This window comes from Notechis scutatus, chromosome 1, assembly GCF_049901735.1.
Source record: "Notechis scutatus isolate UNSWTSFEM ecotype Mainland chromosome 1, rNotScu1.2, whole genome shotgun sequence".
Classification (NCBI taxonomy): Eukaryota; Metazoa; Chordata; class Lepidosauria; order Squamata; family Elapidae; genus Notechis; species Notechis scutatus.
Window position 1 is genome coordinate 208,992,501 of NC_142009.1, and position 24,096 is coordinate 209,016,596.

Sequence of the window (24,096 nt, forward strand, 5' to 3'; positions counted from 1 at the left end):
TTGTACATTTGTTCAGCTTGAAATGTATATCTTATCACCAGTCTTGTCATTTTTTACTGCCCTATTCTGCTACTTTTCATCCTACTGCAGGCTTTATTGGAGGTTTGCAACTTATGCTGGGAGGTATGGTATTTTGCACTGTTTTTCTTTTTATCCAGAGTGTCATTGGGCTGATTGTTAATTCTACATGGAGCAAACCTCTTACACCTTTTTGTTGCTTCTGTTGCTGTTGATTTCCTCATTATAAAATGTGAAAAGAATCATTCTACAAATGTTAATTTGTAGATAGCTTTGGACAGCCAAGGTACAATATAGGTAATTGAATTCTGAAGTTAAAGGTTAATTTCAGATTAAACAGGATCACAGTTATACCTTTCATGGAAGAAAGACATTTTTAGTTCATTTGATTTGCCATTTCTGATTTAAAGTACCAGTTCAATTGAATATATAGTATAGTATCCAAAAGAAAAATATTCATAAGTCACCATTAACAAAGAAGGTTTTTCATTGCAAACAGTAAAGATCTAAATTTTGTGCATTTAAAATAAATAAAAGGCTTTATAGTTTCTCACTCCACCATCACTGATGAAACTATCCCTGGAGGAAAGAAGAGAACCACTATAATATTGTTTTCCCATTTCCAACCTCTAGAACTAACCCAGAACGATCCCATGATTAATAGTATTGAAGGCAGCTAAAATATCAGGTAGCACCAGGAGGGATATATTTCCCACATCCTCGTTTTCATTATTGGTCATTCACAAGGGGAATCCATTTGGTCTTAGTGCCACACCCTGTTCTTATCAACTAGATTGCAAGCAAGAAGAGGCTGTTCAAATGAAATACTACCCAAGACTGTAGAGCTGTCACTTTCCAGCAGGAGACCAAAGTCTCAGCATAATTGCCTAATAAAGTTTGGTGATATTCTCCAAAGGCTCTTCAGAAAACAAGTGGATCTATTAGATGCTTGGGCCAGACTGAGTAAGTTCTTCTACCCATGGAGGGCACCCATTAGCTCCATTACAATAAGGGAATGGTCTCACCATGTTACATGAAATGTTAATATCTCCTACCCAAAGAAAATGTTCCACCTACTATGAACACAAAACCCCTGTGTAATGTGTAGCGGACCTCATGAGTCAGGATTTTTTTTAATATAGAGAAGATGGGTTGACATAACCCCAAACCATAGGCCTGGAATCTCCCAACATCAACACAGAAATGAGATCAAGGACCCTGGGGAGGTATGCTGCTGTGAATCCGAGAGAAGTCTACAAAAACTTTTTCCTTGAGTCCAACTTCAGAAACAAAGCATCTATTCAATTATCTGTTGCTAGAAGAGTGCTCTGCATCACAATTGTCTCTCTTTCTCCTTTGCTTTGGGCTTGTGCTGGTGAAAAGCCTAAAATCTAATTGAGCAAAATTCTAAGAGTAGTAAAACACCACTTTTTCACCCACTCCACTTTTGGGCATCAAACCAACCTGCTTTTTCCATCCACAATCACGTCATGGATAAAGACATTTATTATAGACAGAACTGGCAGCCAAGAATCAAGGTCCCTGAAAACGGGAATTTCTCTTTCACATTAGGCACAGGACTAGAAGTTGGAATTGGTTTCAATTAATCAATACCCTTCCCTAAAAGCAGTCTTCCATCTGCCTTCACTGCATCTCCGTCTGCTATTACTACTCATTTTATCCTTTCTCCTGCCCCACCCTCAGATTCCCTGGTCCTGCTTATAATTCCATCCAAGTCCTCCCCTTCCTCTCCCTAAACTACTAACAGTGTCATGCCCCTGGTGGAGACTGAACTTGAGCAGTCAGAGGAGGACCCAGGCCCATCACCTATCCATCCTAGGGCACGCAGGGAGGAGAGAATCAGGGTAAAATGTGGTCTACTTGGGAGGAGAGGATCAGGGTAAAATGTGGTCTACTAGGGAGGAGAGGGCGTGATCCTCTTCATGGGTTGCAAATGTGAGATCTGCGTAAGAGTTTGGACCTGCGTGCTAACAGACGCTGGAGACAATTTAGTGTTTTATTCCTAAAGAAGGTTTATCTTGGTTGCCGTTCTTCCAATGGACTGCACCTGCAAAGGACAGGAGGGGTAATTTTTTTGCCCTTAAGGGGGGATTTTGTGATGTATTGTCGAAGTCAAACAATGAGCGTCTCAAACCTTAATACACCCATGTTACTCTTTGGAGAATAAGTAGAGGGTTTCAACCAGGGTGGTTTTTCGTGTTTATTTATTTTTTAATCACTAACATAATCTGAGCATCTTTGGAAGATGCAAAGCATCCAAGCTGCCACGTGTGGGGGAAAGAAGTTGCCACGTGTGGGAGGGAAAAGCCTTAATTCCATTTAACACTTCCACAGACTGAATGTGCTAACTGAGTATGCACTAGTTGTATCTTTTGCTCAGCCAATCATTTTCTTACACACCCACAATTAAACAAGTGAAGTGAATTTAGATTATCATTCTGGCCAATCATGTATTAAATGCAGATTAAATGAAAGGTTATCAGAGGTGCTGTCATGGATAAGGAGGGCATAATGAACTGTTGATTTATTTTATTTTTATTTTCCGTCCTCAAGTAAAAGTAGTGAAGCAGGAAACATTGCTGTGATTTTGGCAAAGCATGCAAGGCAATTTGAAACTGCACGAACAGAATATAAATGTATGAGATCATTTGTTTCATTTAACATCCCATCAGGAAAAGATAATACACAAAGTGAGAAAATCTACAGCAATTTATTTAAAGGGTATTTCTATGTAAACTTCCTTTTGACTCATGGCTAACTTGTATCTGACTGTTTCTCAATATTGCCAGTGAAAAAAGTTGAAGACAGCAGTCACAACATGCAGTCTTATAAAACAGCAAATTAAACAACCAGCAATCCAACCTTATCCTATTTTACTACTCCCATCTGAATTGGTTACTTCTGAGCAAGTTTAAATGCAAGTTTCCTGGCCAATTTTAGAGCTTTATGTTAGAATCTCTGTGCACTAATCTTTGAGATGTGGATTGAATCTTGTAACAACATGACGAACCCAGTGTGTGATTCATGATGTATAATAAGACTTGTGGCAATATTTCTTAACTTTGACCCTTTTCTTTTTTTCCCAGGGAATTGACTGGAAACCTCTGAGTTGTTAAAGAAAAGGCTGAAATATGATTCTCTTTACATCATTTACCATCAATGGTAAAACTGCTTTAAGCATATAATGGTTAAGGCACCAGTCTAGAAATCAAGAGACTGTGAATTCTAGTTCTACCTTAGACATGAAAACTGACAACCCACCTCACAGGTTTGCTGTTGTGGGGAAAATAGGAGGAGAAAGGAATATTAGGTATGTTTGCCATCTTGTTTTACTGATAAAGTAATAGAGGTGGAGGAAAAAAATCTAATAAATGTATTTTTATGTATCTTATTTATTTGTAACTCTTTTTATTATTTTTACAAGTAACTCACGACTCCTGAATCAATACATATTTACTAAGAAAGATGTGTGGACACATTTCCCGAAACAATCTTTTTTATATAATGTATATAGAACTTATCTCCAAGAAATAGACACCAACAAAATGAAAAGTTCAAACACTATAAAAAAAAAACTCTACATCTTCTGTTATAGAAGTCTCTCACCCCAGCTGTGCCAATCACATACAAAAACAAACTCACTTTCACTGAATTCAATAGAAGTATATTGCCTATACCTACCGAGATATCCCTTCTTGATCTCGGATTTCTGGTGCTAACCTCTTTTGTGTGACTAAGTTAATTACAGAAAAATTTAATCAGCTGAATTTAATATGAAGTAGCTTAAAAGTGTTAATTAAAGGAATGGTTTTCACTGACTTTTGACCACATAATCACAAAAGAACTTTTGCTGGAACAGACTTGTTATGCCAATTAATACCATCTATTCAAACATCTATTCATTGTCAGCCATGCAAGCTAATTTAGCAAGGTATTATGAAATTCACACACACTGTTGATTTTAGCTTTATTATTATGGCATCTCAAGGTAATGCACCACTACTAAGTAAATAGAATTAAGTTTTAGGGATTCATGACACAATTCCCATTCTTTACCCCATCAGTACAGCTATTACAGGCAGAGTAAACAGAATTTATTTTGGATGTTTTATGATTTTGTTTTATTTAGATTGTTATTAAGGGTTTTAAGGAGTGCAATCAATTTTCACAATAAGAATGCCATGGGACAAAATTTTAAGATTCCAAGAAAAAAAAAATAGTTGGGTCCAATATAAGTTGAACATCCACAAAGTAAGATAACAAGCACAACCAAATTGAAAGTGATACAATTTGAAATCTCCAGTTAAAGGTAAGACATTTTTGATAAGAAGGGCTTCTTGCAAAGACCTTGGAGAGCTCTTGTCAGTTAAGGCAGAAAACTGCAGAGCTGGTCTCCTTAATAATAAGGCAGTTTCAGCTCTCTATATACTGTATATATTTCCCCTTTTGCATTTACTTATCTAAACACTATGCATTTGAAATCAAATGTTCCTGTAAATTATACATAAGGAAATGAACATTTTTATCTGAGGTTTCTAAAGACAGAAATATACAGAATAATGTTGTAGTTAGCACATGGGTGGACAATCTGTTAGCATGCAGGCTTTATTAATGAGCCACGATGGCGCAGTGATTAGAATGTAGTATTGCAGGCTAATTCTGCTAACTGCCAGCAGTTCAGCAGTTTGAGCCTGACTGGCTCAAGGTTGACTCAGCCTTCAGTCCTTCCAAGGTTGGTAAAATGAGGACCCAGATTGTTGGGGACAATATGCTGACATTTGTAAATGGCTTAGAAAGGGTTGTAAACACTATGAAACAGTGTATAAGTCTAAGTGCTATTGCTATTAAGATTAGTCACATGTTTAAGACAAACTTGTAAGCGCACAATCAGATAGACACAGATTCACATGCACAACATGCTAAACCCTTTTAAATGTATTATCTTTATCTTGACATGCAATACAATCTATTGAACCAAATTTCTTTGTGAACCCGGTCCAAGAATATCTGTAATCAATTACACAGTGTTTATATTGTGTCTTAGGGAGAAGTTTAACTCATTAGTGAAGTCTTTTAATGAATTAATTCACCCACATGCACAAACATACATACATACACAGAGATGCCTTCAATAGAATAGAATACTTTATACAAGTTGCTAAAATAGCCAGTATCAGATGTTTATTTCTTCTAGGTGCAAATTCCAAATTACATAAATCTTTTTGTTTGTTATTCAGAATTACTGGCTGAGCGGCAAAGCACTATTCAAAAAAAAAAAAAAAAATTTGCTCTTCTCAACTGAAACTATCAACGTAAGAACCTTCACTCACCCATCCACTCAATTAGGACACTCAAAATTGTGCCACAATTATTTTACGTTAAGAGCAAATCTTTATATCAATAAAACTGGATCAGTTTCCATGTGAATTAGAAACCTGATAAATACAGGCCATTGGCTCAGATGGAAATCATCCATGTGCATGCAGGTACATGAATAGATAGAATAGAATAGTGGTTCCCAAACTTTTTCAGTCCACCACCCTCTTGGTGCTACAAACTCATCCTCGGTGCCCCCCACCCAGGGTTGGGATTCAAATTTCTATGGGTGTGGCCTAATTTGAGGGTGTGGGTTGGTCACGTGACTGGGTGGGTGTGGTGTGCTGGTCATGTGACTGGGTGGGCGTGGCTTGTTGGCCACATGACTGGCTGGCGTGGCTTGCTGGCTGGGCATGGCTTGCTGGTCACATGACTGAGTAGGTATGGTGGTTTGGTGGTCATGTGACTGGGTGGGCATGGCCAGGTGACTGGCAAACAAGTGGTCCTCACTTAATGGCCAGTTGTTTAGCAAGTGTTCTAATTTATAACTGGCCTCTCCAGAGATACTTGACCTGTTTTTGGAGTTTTGACAGCCATGCACACACATACACACACACACACACACACACTCCCTTCTAACCCTGCTGGAGCAGGTCATTGGACTAGAATCGGCAAAGCATCTCTGATTAGATTCTAGTAGTGAATAAAATCTAATCAGAGATGCTTTGCCGATTCTTGATTTGTTTTATTTGTATCTCTTTATTTTAAGTTGCTGAATTGCATTGACATGTGTGTCCCTTCTTGTGCACAACACAGAAGCTTTTGTGATTCTTTGCAGCAAAAATTACCGACCTCTGGCTTTGCTCTACTTTTCAAACATGCCGCCACTGCCACATTCTAGGTGCTGGCCCCGCAGGTCCACCCCATTGAGCCCACTGCACTGGAGGGACCTGCCCAAGCAAGTCAAGTCAATGGGGTGAGCCTGAGAGAGGGAAAGAGAGAGAGAAAAGAGAGAGAGAGAGAAAGAGAGAAGGAAGAAAAGAAAGAGAAAAGGAAAAGAAAGAAAAAGAGACAAAGAAAGAGGGGGATGGAAGGAAGGGACAGAAAGAAAAAGAAATAAAGAAGGAGGGAGGGAGGGAGGAGAAAGATAATGAGATATCTATTCTAGTCCAATCACCTGCTCCAGCAGTGTTAGAAGGGTGTGTGTGTGTGTGTGTGTGTGTGTGTGTGTGTGTTCTCCTTTTAATTTACCAATACATTTTGTTTTGCCTTCTTCAGCATTGGCACTGTAATACATTGGGGAAAAGTAATTTTTAGGGTGGAGATCTGGTCCAATGGATCCTGTTTAAAGCCTCAACAAAATGTGAGAGTTTCCTGATAGTCTTGACTATGTTTTGTCCACAAAACCTTCAATAGAAGCCAAAGATGTTTCAATGTGCTGGCAAAGATATTTCAATGTGGAAAAGGGCCTCAGTCTAAACTAGGCCTCATTTCAATCTGATGCATCAGGTCTCTCTCTCTCTCTCTGTCTCTGTCTCTGTCTCTGTCTCTGTCTCCCCCTCCCTCCCTCCCAGACTGGCTTTGCTCTATTTTCCCAATGTGCCTGCGGGGCTGGCGCTTTGAACATGGATGGATGGATGGATGAATGGATGGATGGAGAGAGAGAGACAGAGACAGAGAGAAACAGGTAGGTAGGTAGGTAGATAGGTATATATATATATATATATATATATATATATATATATATATATATATATATATATATATATATATATATATATATAGAGAGAGAGAGAGAGAGAGAGAGAGAGAGAGAGAGAGAGGTAGATAGATAAGATTGGTAGATAGGTAGGTAGGCAGGCAACCTTTTGGATGAATGTATGGATAGGTAGGTAGGTAGATTGATAGATAAGCAGGTAGGTAGGTAGATAGATAGATAAGAGTGGTAGATAGGTAGGTAGGTAGGTAGACAGAAAGACAGGCAGGCAGGCGGGTAGGTAGGTAGGCAGGAAGGCAGGCAGATAGACAGACAGGCAGACCTTTTAGATGTATGTATGTATGTAAGGATGGATGGATGGATGGATGGATGGATGGGTGGATGGATGGATGGACAGACAGACAGAAAGAATGCGACAGCGGCAGCACTTTGTGAAAGTAGAACAAAGCCAGAGTGGGAATTGAAGTCCACACAAGTTGCCAAGGTTGAGAAACACAGGCTGAATATATCAACCCAGCCATTCTGGTTTAGAGTTTAGCATGCTGTTTGATTCCGGCTTAGTCAATAAACCATGGCTAAGATCTTCCTGATCCTTAATGCAGCTGCCCCTCTGCCCCTTCTCCAGCCCCCTGCCCCAATTCTTTCTTTGGCACCCAATTTTGCAATGCCAACCTCCCCGGGGCAGCAATGTGGCTGACTTCACCCTCTTTGCTTCAACCCAAGGTCCACTTCCATCGGGCCAAGCAAGGGGAGGTACTCTGCACATGCTCAGAGACTCCCAACTTCAGGGAAGCGCTCTGCTCATCTTTACGCTCTGCCTGGGAGGAGGAAGGCATGTGGAAGCAGCCCAGACTGGCAGAGGGGAGGCAGAGGGAATGATCGCTTGGAAAGCAAGCAAGCAAGCACAGGGCTTGGTTGGAAGAACCGGGCTGCAGAGGGAGGCTAGGTTTTAGGTCCGGGACGGCCACGGAGAGCCGAACTGAACCGAGCCACATGCCTTGGAGAGCCGCAGCTGCACCCACCCGCATCCTGCGCGCAAGCCCGGCTGGCTGGAGAGGCGGAGGCCAGGCAGGCGCTGCACACTCCCTTGTTCTCCTCCGGGGAAGGGGACCTTAACGCTGGACCACCCACCCCTTCCACTGCACGCCTTGGGATGGTTTTCAGGCCTTCTGGCACGCCTCTGCTGCTTCCACCGGAGAGGGCAGCCTGCAAGCTAAGGAGCCCCCTTTCCGCCACCTCCACCTCCCTCCCTCCCTGGGCTTGTCAAGGCTCACCGTGCACGGGTTCTGCATTTGAGGTGCCGGCTATGGAGCGATGAAACAGTCAATGGGCTGTGTAGCCGGCAGTCAGTGAGCCTGCGGGGCCAGTGCCTTGAACGCCCCCCTGCTGCCTCTTAGTGCCTCCCTGCCAGCCCCCTTGCCCCTAAGGCATCCCACTGCCCCCCAGGGGTTGGCACTGCCCTCTTTGGGAACCACTGGAATAGAATAACAGAGCTGGAAAGGGACGTTGGAGATCTTCTAATCCAACCCCCGCTCAGGCAGGAAACCCTACACCACTTTAGACAAATTTGGGGGCAATCCCTAAACATCTGGAGCCCCCCTTGAACACCACCCACATTAACAAAATCTCCATCAGTCAATTACAAAAGGCAGCTTTACTTGGAACAGCTTACATCCTGTGATGATACCTTTAACAGCATCAAACATCTTACTATTCCAGGTCCTTCGGAAGAACTTGCTAAGTGGATTTAAAAAATGCCAAATCCAGTCTAAATATCCAGCTGACTGTATGCCCTCCTATAATAATAATTTATTCTGATATTTTAACCATAATTTAGTCAATATTTTCTAATCTCAATTTTATTTCACTGGGTACCCAGCTTAACACAACAATGGCAAGTTAGTCTTAAGTTTTCAGCCAATGAGAAAGGAATGGTTTTATAATATATATATATAGCTTTCAGTATGTACATGTTAATGCTTAACAAATATTTAAATAATTGTATAACTTTTGTGACATAAATATGAAGAAAAAACCCATAGACTCAAATAGTACAATTTCTTAAAGCATGCATTTTATAAGATGAACTATGGTCCTTGTCAATTTTAGTTTATATGATTTTGACACACCTGCATTAGGTTGCCAGATGATTCAGTTATATGTCAGTTATAGGAGAGCAATTATATTTCTGCAGTATTAATATACTGTAACAATATTTGTTTTCAAAAACCAGTTTCCAGCAATGGAATTTAGTTCAAACTGACTTAAATCACAGAAATATGGGGTATGAAACAAATTAACATTATTGTTGAAAGCTCTTTGAGTTTAATGGGAAAAAATAAAACACGTGAGCTTTACTTTCTCCTATTAACCTTAAAGGAACTTCAAAGTAGTTAATTTCAACTGGATCATATTATAGAATCCACATATATCTTACTTTGAAGTATTTTCTTAACGCAAATATAATTAATTTACACTTCTTAGTTGTTGTGTAGTATAGTCATTGAACACAAGTACCCTGTTTCTCCAACAATACGGCCTCCCCCAATAGGAAGTCCCAGCATGTTTTATAGGCATGAAATGAAATTAAGCCCCTCCCCCCAAATTAAGGCCTATATTAAAACATGTGAAATGGGGGGGAATGGTGGGGGGGCTTGCCATTAGGAAGTACTTTTGTTGCACACCCGGATATGGTGCTGCCTGGGTTGACCCCGATACAAAGTGCCCCACCAACGCCGAGGTCAACATCCAAGCCGTCGCCGCCTGCCCGAAGATGCAAGGGAGGGAATTAAGTCACCCCCAAAAAGACGGCCTAGCCATTTTTTCGGGGCTCAAAAAAAAATAAGACCCAGCCTTATTATATGAGAAACAAGGTACTTATCTTCAATTCTCAAACCAGAAAACCACTCAATAGTTCACAATCAGAAACAGAATGCTGAAGAATTTATACATTACTACATTTTTCTTTCCTGTAACTTATAACTGGTCAAAACAGCGCACCACAGGGGAAAACCTTCTGAGTCCAAGTAGATCAAATGGGCTAGTTTACAGAATGCATTCAGAATGGACCTATGGCTCCTACGGAATGGAAACTTGGCAAATTTTATAAAACATTTTATGGCATAAAAACTATCATAACACAGTTTATGACATAAAACGAAATGTCATAAAACATTTCCTGTCTTGATGTTTGACTGCACTATACAATTCAACATGGGCTATTTTCAAGGGAGATACATCTCTGAATGTATTCCAACTTTTATATTGAAGGCAGTTAGAAGGCATTAGAAGATCTGTTATGGTTGAAGAGTTTGAGGAATCTGGTTAAAAAAAAAAAAAAAAACCCTGAAAGGATGACACAAATAATCTCAATATTATTTAGTACTCCACTACTTCAAAACTTTCAGAAGCAGAATTTTTTAAATATACTGTATATTTTAATACGCAGGTTTCCAAAGTCTGCTGTAATAAATTAGGGAGTCTATGTAACTAGAGTGATAAAGACAGGTCACCTAGAGTAATACAATAACTAATTTCTAGGACTTATAAAATATATATTTTATAAGGCAACAAATCACAAACAGCTGAGGTGGCTCAGAAGGTGAACTGATATTTAATCCCTAAATGGCATTCACATTGTCTTCAGAGAGAATAATGGCCTAAATGTAAATATTACAAAGTTTCATTTGCCAAATAGTTTCAGACATAGGATCCTTAAATGTTGACTGAGATAAATGAAGACCCAAGCATCTTATACTTTTCTCTTTTTGAGAAAGAGATGTCATGTTTGTCTTTGATGGCTAAGAGTTACTTTCTAGGTAATTATGCATTTTGGTACTGAATGATTATTTCCCTAATCCTTCTCCATATATAATATACTTCTGCTTATACTGGGACAGAGAATGTTGATGCTTTTGACACACACACACACACACACACACACACACACACAAACAAAATAATCCAATCCAGGAGATTTTGTTGTCTCTTGTGCAATCAGATAAGTGCTGTGCATATTCAGAATGTATTGGCCAACTCCCAGTGTATGTTCAAGATGCTAGATTATTTATTTATTGAATTTATATCAATGCCCTTCTCACCTCCATGTGACTCTGCACAGCATACATAGTTAAAACAGAACAGTGCTGGATGGGGCCAATGAGGAGGGAGCATTATAGTGAAATGGTAGTTTCCAAGGCAGGGAGGGGAGGGTGAGACAAGAATCACTACTGTCCGATGCTGGATAGGAGACAGAGGAAGAGATTTAGGATAGCTACTTCCTTGAATCTCCCAAGGTATAGCAGTTGGGTGGGAGTATAAAGGGTTCATCTGGCAAAATTCTGTCTATTTGGAGTAAGGAAGTAAAGAACTGAATTTTGGCTGGATTGTTCTACGCCGTTCTTAGGCTGGGCCTTACACAATCACAACCTTAGTTACAATCAATATTTGGCAGACTTTGTACTCATAGTATAATTGTCACACTGAGATAATCCATTTAATAATTCTGGGAGGTTAGTTTCCCAGAATTGTTATATAGCTAGCTAGGCACTGCACACAATGGAAATGAGAATGATCAGATGATCATATTATAAACAAAGACATCCGGAAAGACTTCAAAGTTGTCCGAATTCCAGACAAAATGAGAGAACTAAGGCCAAGATGGTTTAGCTGATGTGGAATCCATCACGTGATGGGCACTTGCTCTCAGACAGATGACTGGTGACTCCAAGAGCAACTAAAAAACGGTGGATGGACTGCCTACCGCAGCATGAATACATGCGAGTCGTAGACTTTTGCCCCACCAATACTGCAGACAAAATGCAAAAAAACAAGAAGAATTCCACAAGTTCTGGAAGGTGTGTGTTCGGGAAGAGTATACTTTAGGATGTTATTTGCTTGGCTTCCTAGAGCCAATCAAGTTATTTTCTACCCTTACTTTCAAATAGACTAATGAAGATTTTCCCATTTCAGTGACTTAAACCAAAGAGAAAGTGAGTGCAAGGTAAGTGCATTGATAAAAAGCAGTGATATTCTAGAAACCCATCTATGCAGAACAAGAAGAGGCCCTCAGTGGCCTTACTATTGTTACGTGCAACAAATTTCTGTTCATTATGCTACCAAATGGCCCTTCTCTATGGAGAAATGGTTTCTCAGGCACCTCAGACATGGCCCTGACATTTGATAATCACTCTAAGCTGTAATTGGGATCAGACTCTAAACTTTTAATGAGATTCTCATCTAATTCCAACAACTTAGAAATGTGTCACATTCATATATTCAACTAGTTGAAGGGGGTATGCCCATTGGGTTTTGCTCATCACAGCGAAGTCTCAAGATAAATAATAAAAATCTTTTAAACTTTTTAAAAATTTGATTAGATTGAAGATCTAAATGAGAAAGTAAAAATGGTACGCAGAATAATAAACAATCTGGGAAAACTGAGTGTTTCACTTTCTGTCTTGACTGTTTTCTCTTCAAAAAGAGATTGGGCTTCTATACATTAAAAAGAGGCATAGCATCTTCTTGTAACTTACCAGATTAGAGCTTCTTTCAAATAATTAATTTGGACCTATCTTCCTTTCACAATATCATTGGTAAAGATAAAGGTTTCCCCTGTTCAGTCGTATCTGACTCTTAAGGGTTGATGATAATCTCCGTTTCTTAACCGAAGAAGCCAATGTTGTCCTAAAGACATTTCTGTGGTCATGTGGTCAGCATGACTTATAGGCTGAGATGCACTGAATGCTGTTACCTTTCCACCAAAGTTGTATCTATTTATCTATTCACATTTGCATGCTTGTGAACTGCGAGGTGGACAAGAGCTGAGGCAAGTGACGGGAGCTCACCCCATCATGCGGTATTTGGGTTTCGAACTGCTGATCTTCTGGTCAACAAGCCCACAGCTTAACCACTAGGCCAGCATGCCTCCACAACATCATTAAATATTCTCAAAATGGATTGAGATATTTATAAACAGTCACATGGTTCTACCTGTATCAATCTTGTGTCAGGAATAATGTTCTTACTGACAATATCAGGTTGCCCCCTCTCTAGGACAGTCCAACAATCATTTTGGAAAGCAAGGACCAATGACATCACCCTGGACTCATCATCTGACTGTGAATTTGACCTCCCAGTACATTTTTCTTCTCCACTTTCAAAGTAGTGCTTTCCCTTTTTTGTTTGCTATCTGCCTGGTCTTTCGTATCTTCCTTTCTTTTAGGCCAAGCCCTACATATTGATTGGCTGCTTTGCAGAGGGAGGATTATTCCTCTCCCGCCCCACACACAAACACTGCACATGTCTCTACAGGAATGAGAGTAATTGGCAGTTCCTTTTCTGGAATGGACAGTTGAGAGGAAACAGCAGCAGGGAACTATCAAATGGGAGGATGAGTTAGCAAGCAATGTCTACTAAATACCATGCAAACTGATGCCAAAACATCTCAGTCCAGACAGCATTTTCTTAAAAACTGTTTAGAGACAAGGCTGCATGAAACCAGGATAGAAACAACTTAAGAATTCAGTGCAAATATATCTAGCATCTGAGAGCTTCCTGCTTGGCCTTGCTGATATCCCCACATTTGGAATGGTAAGAGTCCCATCCTCCTCTCTCCTCTCTATTTGAAGGAAGATTGTATATTTGTGGCCATTGAAGACATGGACACAGTCTTGCTACTGCAAAATACGCTCTGCAGAAAAGGCTTTTTATTCAGTTTCTTATTTAATAACTAAATAATACTGGCACCCCTGAGAGAAACTGTCTTACATTTTGCAAGGAATGAACCTGCATATTGCTAGTAAGACCGTTCTCTTTATTTCAAAGAGAAGGAGACATTTTGAAGAAGACAGAATCTTTAGATCAGATTGGGATTAACTTTGTATTATTTTTATACTTTTGATATAGCCAAAGGGCTGATTCAATAACATTTTGTTCTATTCTCTCTACTCATGAATTTCTAATGCAGGATTGGTCTCTTTCTTAATCTTGGTTTCCATCAACAAACCAGCATAATTATTTATAACAAAATTCCAATTTAACTTTCAAGAAATGATGGATCACTGAGGATCTTCTATGGTACTTAGTAATTATATTACATGATCACAGAAACAATCAAGAGGCAGCAGGATGTAAGGCTAAATTGAATGGGGTATGCCTGTCAGCAGCACAGCTGCACTGGTGGCTTTTAGGCATTATGGAGTTGTTTCTCTCTTTCTTCTTCTCTGGATCTCAAATGAATGGCCTAGATCAGTGGTTCTTAACCTGGGCGATATCGCCCCCCCAGGGGGTGATTTCAGTTTTATGGGGGGCGATGGAACGAAAAGGGGCAACGCGGGGGCGAAGGAACGGAAGGGGGGCGATATGGGGGTGATGGAGTGAGAAGTTTTGGGGACACTTTTGAGACTTTTTTCATACAGTTGACCACTGTATATCTGTCATACAAAAACATCAGATCGCTTGGTATTAGTGGATTGAACTGTGTTTTAAAATGTTCCTCCAGCTAGCTTCAGTACAGAACACCGTACATATGTGAATACGCATCGCTCATCTTCATGCGCGGTGCGCAGCAGCCTCTATTATTCTACCCATTAAATTTGTCGCTCTGATTTTTGTTGCTTTCCTTCTGTAAAAATTTCCTTTGTGTTTTTTTAACCCTTTTTACAGTGTGCATGAATATATATTTTCCTCGAATCTTAATTTAGTTTCAGAGTTTTCATCTTGAAATTTTTAGTTCCTGCATTGCAGTTTGTTCTTATGCCCTTTTTATATTTCTTTTTGTGTCTTAAAATTCACTTGTAATTAAATCATTAAATGTTACTGTTTTTTTCGGGCATATCATTTTCTTGCAATTGAATTTTGTTTTCAGTGGTCATTGCATTTAAGTGTCTTAAATAAATAAGGTAATAATGAAATACATGTATCACGAAGTTTGGGAGCAAAGTGATGGGTGGCATCAGAATTTTTCACACAGTTGAGATATGGGAAAAAGACTGGAAATAAATTATTTGCATCAATATGTCCTGATGACAATTTTAAAGAAAACAAAAAACGTGTTTGCATAAATTGAAGAATTACTTCCCTGTGTTGTGATTGAGAGGTTATGTTGGGGGAGGGGAACGATGATAACTTCCTCAATGGCTCAAGGGGGCGATTCTTTCAAAATGGTTAAGAACCACTGGCCTAGATGACCAGTGAATACTTTTAGATAGCGTATAATATGGTAAAATGCACTGTCCAATCCATAATTGCATGGGAGCTCCAGGGATTACAATAATCATAGTTCAAATGTGGGAAAATGTGACAATCCTAGACCAGGGCCAAGTTCAAAAAGGCCAGGGAATTTCTAGAAGCCTGGCACTCTGACGAATCAGCCATCAATAGACACATAGACATTAACAACATTGCAAAAGAGACAATCGACCAGCCCAAAAGAGGAAAAGACTCCAGCACCTCTGCGCCACGTAATCAGCACTCCAGATCAGTATAGATTAACTCTAAGATCACACCAACAATCAACTAAGCAATACCCCAATCAAGAAACTGCCAAAGAGCCATCAGTAAACAGCCCAACTGAAGAATCTCTAAGATCACCCCCAACTACATAGACAGGCAAGTCACCATAATATAAACTGACAGCAAACAGCACTCCTTACTACCAGAGCACTGATGATGTTACCTAATTACGGTAATGAAACATCTGCAAGAAAACAAGCAAGCTCAGAGAGCACCAAGGACTTCTAATAATCATAGTTTAAAAATAATAGCACAATAAAGAGACATAAAGCATCATTTTCTTATGGAGTCGTCGATTTTTGTGAGACATTCAACCATCTTTTTCAGAGAATTGAAATAAAATGATAGGAAAAGTTGAGAGGCAACTCAAAGGAAGAACATGGATTAAGAAAAGTATACTTTTAAAAAAGGAAAGATTTGGACTAACCCACTTTCTCTTTGATCACTTCAGGATTATGTGTTCCACTTTAAGTGCAACCTTTTTCTCAGAAAGATTTGTGGTATCCATTCCACAATGTAGGGAAGGACCATTTAATTAAGCAATAGGAAACCTGCCAAACAGGTGTCCATATTAATGTAATAAAATAACAAGAAATGTATTTTGAAACCCTGCCTTTGTGTATCTTTTCCTGCTAGTATACCTGTATGTCTTATTTTTTTATTCTTCTGCTTCTGAAAGGCTTGATTAATCTGTCCAATCAGTTCTATAATATTCTGCTAGTATATGGCCTAATGTCCAAGCATAAAATTCAAAATAATTTAATAAACTAATCATTCTGTTAGATGGGACAATCTGCTAAAATTATGCAAAGCTTCACTTCTATGAAGGTTTGTGCAAAACACTCCTTTAAAGCTGCTGTATCTGTCAGTGAACTGAACTTGCTACACTTTTCCTTATTATTGGATGCCTCATTCAGCACTTCTAGTAACTAGAAGAGGTTTCTGTATAGGTGCGGTATTTTTTTATTTATTTTTGTAAATTGCTTACAAGATAATAGGTATAAGTATAAACATAGTTATGAATACATAGATACATATAAGAAAAATAAAAGAAACAATAGGACAGGGAAGGTAGGCACGTTGGTACGCTTATGTACGCCCCCTACAGGACTCTTAGAAAAGGGGTGAGGTCAATAGTAGAAAGTCTAAGGTTAAAGTTTTAGGGTTTGGGGAAGAAACCACAGAGTCAGGTAGAGTATTCCAGACATTGACCACTCTGTTGCTGAAGTCATATTTCCTGCAATCAAGTTTGGTGCGATTAACCTTGAGTTTGTATCTATTGTGTGCTCTTGTATTATTAATGGTTGAAGCTGAAGTATTCATTGACAGGTAGAACATTGCAATGTATGATTTTATATACTATACTTAGATTGGACCAGAGGTGGCATAGTTCTAGATTTTCTAGGTCTACAATTTCAAGTCTGGTGGCATAAGGTATTCTGCAACGAGTAGAGGAGTGGAGAACTCTTCTTGCATAATATTTCTGGACTTTCTCAACTGTGTTAATATCAGATACGTAATGTGGGTTCCAGACTGATGAGCTGTATTCAAGTATTGGTCTAGCAAATGTTTTGTATGCTCTAGTTAGTAGTGTGATATTACCAGAGAAAAAGCTATGCAGGATTAGGTTAACAACTCTTAATGCCTTTTTGGCTATGTAGTTACAGTGGGCTCTAGCACTTAGATCATTAGAGATGAGAACTCCAAGATCCTTGACAGAGTTTGGATCACCAACAAGGTCTTGACTATTCAGCCTGTATTTTATTTTATGATATTTCTTTTGCCAATATGTAGGACATATTGTATATACCTGTCATTTCACTCAAGGAAATACTCAATTCTTCCAGCTACTTGAACTGGAAGCTGATGATGGTTCATGACAACAGGAAGCAACTTGAGAATTGTGTGCCTTCCATTGTGCAGAGCACAGCTGCTTCATAAAAGTCTGCACATTATTGACTACTGAAACTTTGCTTTCAGTCACAGAACTCTGAACTTTACTGAGATGTTTCATACAAGTATAGCACTTAATCTCACATGGCTGGAGAGAAAAGGAATAATGAAAACCACTGGGTTCTGAATTTTTGCTCTTGACCTCCCCCATGGCATTTCAGCTACGTAAGGAATGGAGTTCAGCCTTGATGGGCTAAGAGAATATGGTTTGAGAAAGTCGGTTGTGCTGATATTTATGGAAGAGAATAGAAGGCATTAAAAAAATCATGCAACCTGTGTTATTTGCTAGTCTCAGATACATCTCTATTATAGACAAAAAAGTACCCACAAAATTAAGCACTGCAAGTGACTCAACCAATCTTTTTGAAGCTTGTGTCTTCAATTCAGCGTTTTCCTTATATTTTTGCATATTAAATTCACTGATGGTAATCCTACACACTGTTAAATCAGGCTGAGGAAAAAAACTAACAGATGCCATGCTGCAACACCTACACATGCCAGCATGTGTAGAAAGGTGTGTGTATAATTTAAAAGTCACTGAGTGTGTTTCTAAAAAAAGGAAAAGAAAAAGGGAAGGGAAGAATGAAACTTTCTGCCAAAGGACAGGCAAGGCATCTATTCGCTCTGCTCTTTTCTACCCTAGACAAAGATACTAGAATAATTTCGGCTTCAGTGTTCACTGTTGTCAGGCTGATTTATGATGCCTCAAACAGTGGGTTAAAGTTACAGGAAAGTAGATTAAGTCTAGATATTAGAGGGAACTTCTTCATGGTAAGAGCTGTCAAGCACTAGATTGAGTCATGAAGTGACAGGTTTCCCTTCAATGGAGGGCTTTAAGCAGAGACTGCATTGCTATCTGTATCAGGCCTGCCATCGCATTGTTTCAGCCCTGCTTCGCCCTGTCATAAAAGGGGGGGAAGGACGAATAAGGGGATATAGGGAGGGGAGGATGACAGGATGAGAGGAACCAGAGGTGCCAGCCTGGATCAGAGCCTGGCAGATCCAAGGTGTGAGAATGGTATCCGAATGCCCACCGAAGAGGCACAAAATTTTAGGACTGTTCACCAAAACACCTAGTCTGAACACTTGGACATTTATAAAAGGACCAAGCGAGGAGGGCACGTGGGAAGAGAAAAGCGCTGGGTTTATGCAGGAATATTCAGATCTTTGCTACATTGTAACCTCTTGGCCTCAGTAAAAGTGAATCGAGGGTCTTTCTTGAACATCCAAGCTGGGACAGGCCTGACAATCTGTCTGAAATTGTTTTAGCGGTGACCAAAGGGGTTAGATTAGATGATCTCTGAGATATCTTCCAATGCCACGATTCCATAAAACGGATAACAAATAAATTAAACGTTGAACAAGACAATCCATAAAAAGCTGCCAACAAAAGCTTTTGGTACAATCTACTTAGAAGAAATATCTCTCTGGTAAATAGACCACTACAAAGCCATTTCCGATGATTTGGCTCAAATTGGCAAATTTAATAGCCTTATTTAGCCGGTGATATCTGTACGTTATGTTATAACTGAAGTGATATTTAAGTTCAGTTGTTACGGATGGCTTTTTCCTCATTCGCAGGCACAGCCTTTTAACCTTTATATCAGGATGTTTCATCAAATGAAAATGGGGTATGAGGAAAACTTCTAAAAGCACTGTTTTAAAACACAAGGTGTGGGGTTTACTAATGTACTGCATTCAAGAGTGTCAAAACACACACACATACACACAAATGAATTATTGTTGACAAAAAAACTGGACATTTCATATTAGGATGTAATTTGTCATTTTTCTAAGTAATACAAGGAAATGTCACTGAGAAAAACAACAGGAGTAACAAATTCACTAGAAACAAATTGGAACTGCTTTCCTTTCTCACCCTGAGGTTCACAGTGAGTTCCTAGTCAACTTCCATATCAAATGCTAAAATTTAAAACAGTAACAGATGTAAGGAGTTCAGCAACTAACAACATTGGCCTTTCTTACTATGAAGAAAATCTCATACAAAGCATGAATCATAAAATAAATTATAACTCTTTGCAATTTAAAAAAAAAATATGTGAAAAAATCATGCCAACATGTTTCCTGCACTGTTACAGCTAAATAAATTTAGGATTATGCTTTTTCGGGGGAAAAAAGTAAGAATCAGGGTACATAATATACTATTTTTATTAAGAAGTGCATGCCACTATGCTGAGATGGTTGTCCCTATACTGTAGGTCTTACAAAGAAATAAGCACACAAAAATTACTAGCTATTAGTAATCAAGCACAATTTTTATTCAAGTTTTATTCAAAAACCTGCTGAAACAAATGTATTATTAGAAGCTGGCAAAAGCAATGAGTTTTAATTTTCATGATACTCTGGCTGCAGAAGTATAGTTCACTATTTTTCACTATGGTGAGATTTCATTTTACTTGTTTTGTGATCCTTCAGTTTCATGAAGGAAAACTTTGAGAAGTGGGCATTATTTATCTTTTTGAGTATTCTCCATCATACTTCTTTGGAGTTTGGTTCTACTGTATTATTACTTATGAATTAGATGTGAGGAAGTCAATAAAAACAACAAACAGATTTGACTAAACGCAAATGAAATAATAAAAAGCTTACAATCATCTATAATGAAGCTTATAATAATGAAACGAGAGCCAATTTGCTGTAGTGGTTAAGATGTTTGGCCTAGAAACTAGGCGATGTGAGTTTTAATCCTGCCTTAAGCATGAAACCCAATTGAGTGACTTTCACTAGTCACTCTCTCTCTCAACCCAACCCACTTCACAGGATTGCTGTTGTGGAGAAAGAGGAGTAGGAAAAAGGTGCTGGTTTGAGTTTTATATTTAAAAAAGTAGGATAAAAATCTTTTTAAAAAGATTGTGAATAATGTTAAGGTTAAGTTGAATCCACATTTTCAAAGCAGGTTAATAATAATAATAATAATAATAATAATAATAATAATAATAATAATAATAATTTCTACAAAAAACACCCCACTTGGAACAGCTTATATCCTCCGATGCTACCTGAACAGTTCCTAGGTCCTTAGTTAGGACTCGAGCTGTTTAGCTACCAACCAGCCCCAAAGGCTGTGAATTTCACAAAAGATTAAATAATAATAATAATAATAATAATAATAATAATAATAATAATGATGGCAAGTTTCTTCAACCTAATGCTTTCCAATTATGTTCAGCTACAAATTCCAGAATTCACAGCTAGCATGGGTGATGGCCATATTGGCTAGAAATTCAGAAAGGTAAAGTTAATCAATTTTAGAAGTCCACAGGTTAGGGTTGGCTATCTTGGACCGTACATGTGCTGGCTATGCAACCGGCAATCTACAGTTTGCTATTATCATGTATTCTAGAGTGGCTGACATTTGGGTTTCAGATTTAAAGATTTGAGCTGATCAACGCAGCTAATGGTGAAGAGCGCTGAAGGTGAAATGTCCATCTCTGATTTAGACCAACAAAGAATAACTCTGAGTGGTCTTGTCTGGTCATTTGTCACAAAAATAAGTCGGTCTAACAATCTCACGCACAAATCCTGACTGGACATAGGATGACTCTAATATTTTCATGCTTTCCATTCATGAGTAGAACATTTACTTTGAAAGAGGGCCAATATGCATATATACTTTTAAAATCTATGATCAATTTTTTTTCAATCAACAAACTCTTTGCCCAGGTACGTAATTATAGATTTCAGGCTAAGCATCACAGCTACTATTCAACACAACAGGGTGATGGAAGGATGAAGAGAAACATGTGTGAGTAGTACATGAACTAAATCTAGGAATTAAAGCAGTCACTTGAAATATTTCTTGCTCTGTGTTAACATATGATTGTGCTAAAAATGACCAGGTCAAAATTGCAATCAGAGGAAGGGGGAAAAAATGGCTTATACTATTTTCTTCTTTCTGGACAGGAATCTTTCCTTTTTGAACTCAAGGTTCAGGTTGAGCAAACCTTCCAAACAGGTATGAATAAAACCTCTTTTCAAATAGCAGACATATAACTAACAAACAATAAGGCTACTACCTCAGCCAACTTTGAAAAGAAATTCTTTGTGTGAACTCCTATGCAGGTCTCTTTGGAAGATTCTGCATAGCCCTATTTAGGGTACCGTAAACTTAAAAAGCTCTTCCAAACACAACTATATTTGTATTAAAATCATAAAAAGAGTGAAATGAATCGAGACTGATCTTTTTAAAAGAAAACAATCATAAAAAAGAAGACTACTTCTGATTTGGTTTCAATAGTCTTTAAAAAGCATTAAACATTTTAAATTGTATGAATGGAAATAATCTCCTATCTGTATTAACTGCAAAGATCCTTTATTACATTAAATTACAACATTAATTGAAAAATATTTTACTCCTAATTTTCCATTTGAATATTCCCATTTATATTGGCATCCTTTTATAATAGAATACACATTTGAAAATTAGTATGTAATTGTCAGACAGAAACTTATTAGAATGAGTGAAATTGAATTAGTAGGGGAAATATCTTCAAAGAATAATTCAAGAAAAAAACTAGGTTTCACAGGTTGTTTTAAATATTATTTGCAGTGTCTGATCTCACTAACCAGGCTTAACTGTTTTAGGTTTGGAGGCAAGATATGCTATTATTAATGAATAATCTTTTATGGAGTGTTTAATAGCTTTGTAAATAAGAAAACCTTTCAAAAGTTTATTCTAGCATGCATCTGCAATAAGAGAGACAGTTAAAGGAAACTATACAACCCTTACGAGAGGGATTCTACTGTATCAATCACAGAATGATTTAGATATAGAAGATCAATTCCAAATTGGTATATTGGCTTTAGGATACACCTCACCTGATTCTTTGGGTCTAGTTTTGGACAAGGGCGCCCTCCATTGTATGGTTTCTCCTTAAGCCACCTGGACCGAATTTTCACTCCTGTCCCACACGATGAACTACAAGGAGACCAGTCAGACCAGTCACTTAATTTGCAGTCAAATGGACAAGGTACAGTGCAAGGCTGTTCAACATAACCTAAAATGAAAAAAAAAAAAAAAATAGGAAAGAAGGAACAGTTAGAAATTGGGGAATGGTGAAATTATTGCATTGTTGAAGCTGCATCTAGAGTCTACAGTATGTCCCTGGAGAAAGAAGGCCAGCTAAATTTCTTAGTGCATGGATTGAACATTGCATTAAAAAACTTGGAGACATCTAGAATAGAATATTTGGAAAGGTATATAATAATAATTCTATTATTTTCAACTCCATTCATCCTAGGCTACATACATAGCTACAAACCAACAACTGCAACCTAATCCACAAAACACCATAAATCCAACAAATAATGATATCCCAATCCTCGTCAGAGAAGCTGTCCAGCGTGAACGAAAACATCCTAACGCCATCTTAATGGTCTAGAGGACATCAATAACAATGATGATATCACAATTGTCCGCAACATCATTAGTGGCTATCAAGCATCTCCCCTGATGAAATACTTGACATTTCTCGCATTGGCCGAGAGCTCAAAAACAGAGATGGCTCTGTGGCCCCATGCTTCTGCAGAGTCATTTGCAAAAATGAATTAAGCAAATGTAAATTCATTTATACTATAAATTCACTCGCCAAAAACAACACCAACCATAAAAACCTCTGATCTCGTCCTGACCTAACCTTACAGCAATGTGCCCGCTCCCGTATACTATGCACAGAACTCAAAAATCGTCTAGGCAATGGAGAGAAGGACCTGTACTTTGATTACCATGCAGACAGTATCAAAAGAAAGTCGCACAACCCACAACTCAGCATCTAAACCTTCTTCAACCAATCCACCATCACCCAAGACTAGGTACGCACGCCCCCAACTACCTCAATTCAAACTACAACTGGCCTTAAATGCAAGCTACTCAATGCAAGAAGCCTTGTAAATAAAATACCTGAATTTTTCCTCTTACTAAATACGGCTAAATTCGACATCATATTTGTCTGTGAAACATGGCTCAACGCATCTCTTCCTGACTCCATTACCTCAGTAAGAGACTATCATGTTTACCAATCCAATCGTGAAATCCGTAGAGGAGGTGGTGTTGCTATCTTCTATAAAAAGTCCTTACATCTAAAAAACATCCAAGTTACCCAGGAGCTTGCTCTTCCTGAGACCATTATCTGCGAACTGACCTTACATATCACATTTTGATTCTTACTATGTTACAGAGCCCCTGATTATGACATTGAACATGTAAACATGCTAAATACACTACTAACATGGGCAGCATCCTGCCCACATGCTTTTATCATTCTTGGTGACTACAATCTACCTCATATTAACTGGACCCTAAACGAATGTACAACTGAACCCATACATGCAACCTTCTACAATGCTGTAACAAATCTGGGACTGAAACAACTAGTAACCAACAATACTAGGCTTAACTACTGCCTCGATCTCATCTTCTGCAATAGTTTGAATTCAATTTACGGAATACAAATTAAAGAACCCTTTTCCAACAGTGACCACAACATGATTGAATTTTGTCTCAACATACGTCCACACAAAAATCATCTCGACAAAAT

At 38.5% G+C, this 24,096-nt stretch overlaps 1 protein-coding gene across 1 annotated transcript in view; it reads right to left on the reverse strand.

The window, feature by feature from the left end:
* Positions 1 to 24,096, reverse strand: part of THSD7B (thrombospondin type 1 domain containing 7B) — a 545,795-nt gene that overhangs the window by 104,659 nt on the left and 417,040 nt on the right. The window contains exon 15 of the mRNA XM_087950095.1: positions 22,379 to 22,557. Coding sequence (XP_087806221.1) covers positions 22,379 to 22,557 — 179 coding nt within the window. The remainder of the gene's footprint in view (positions 1 to 22,378; positions 22,558 to 24,096) is intronic.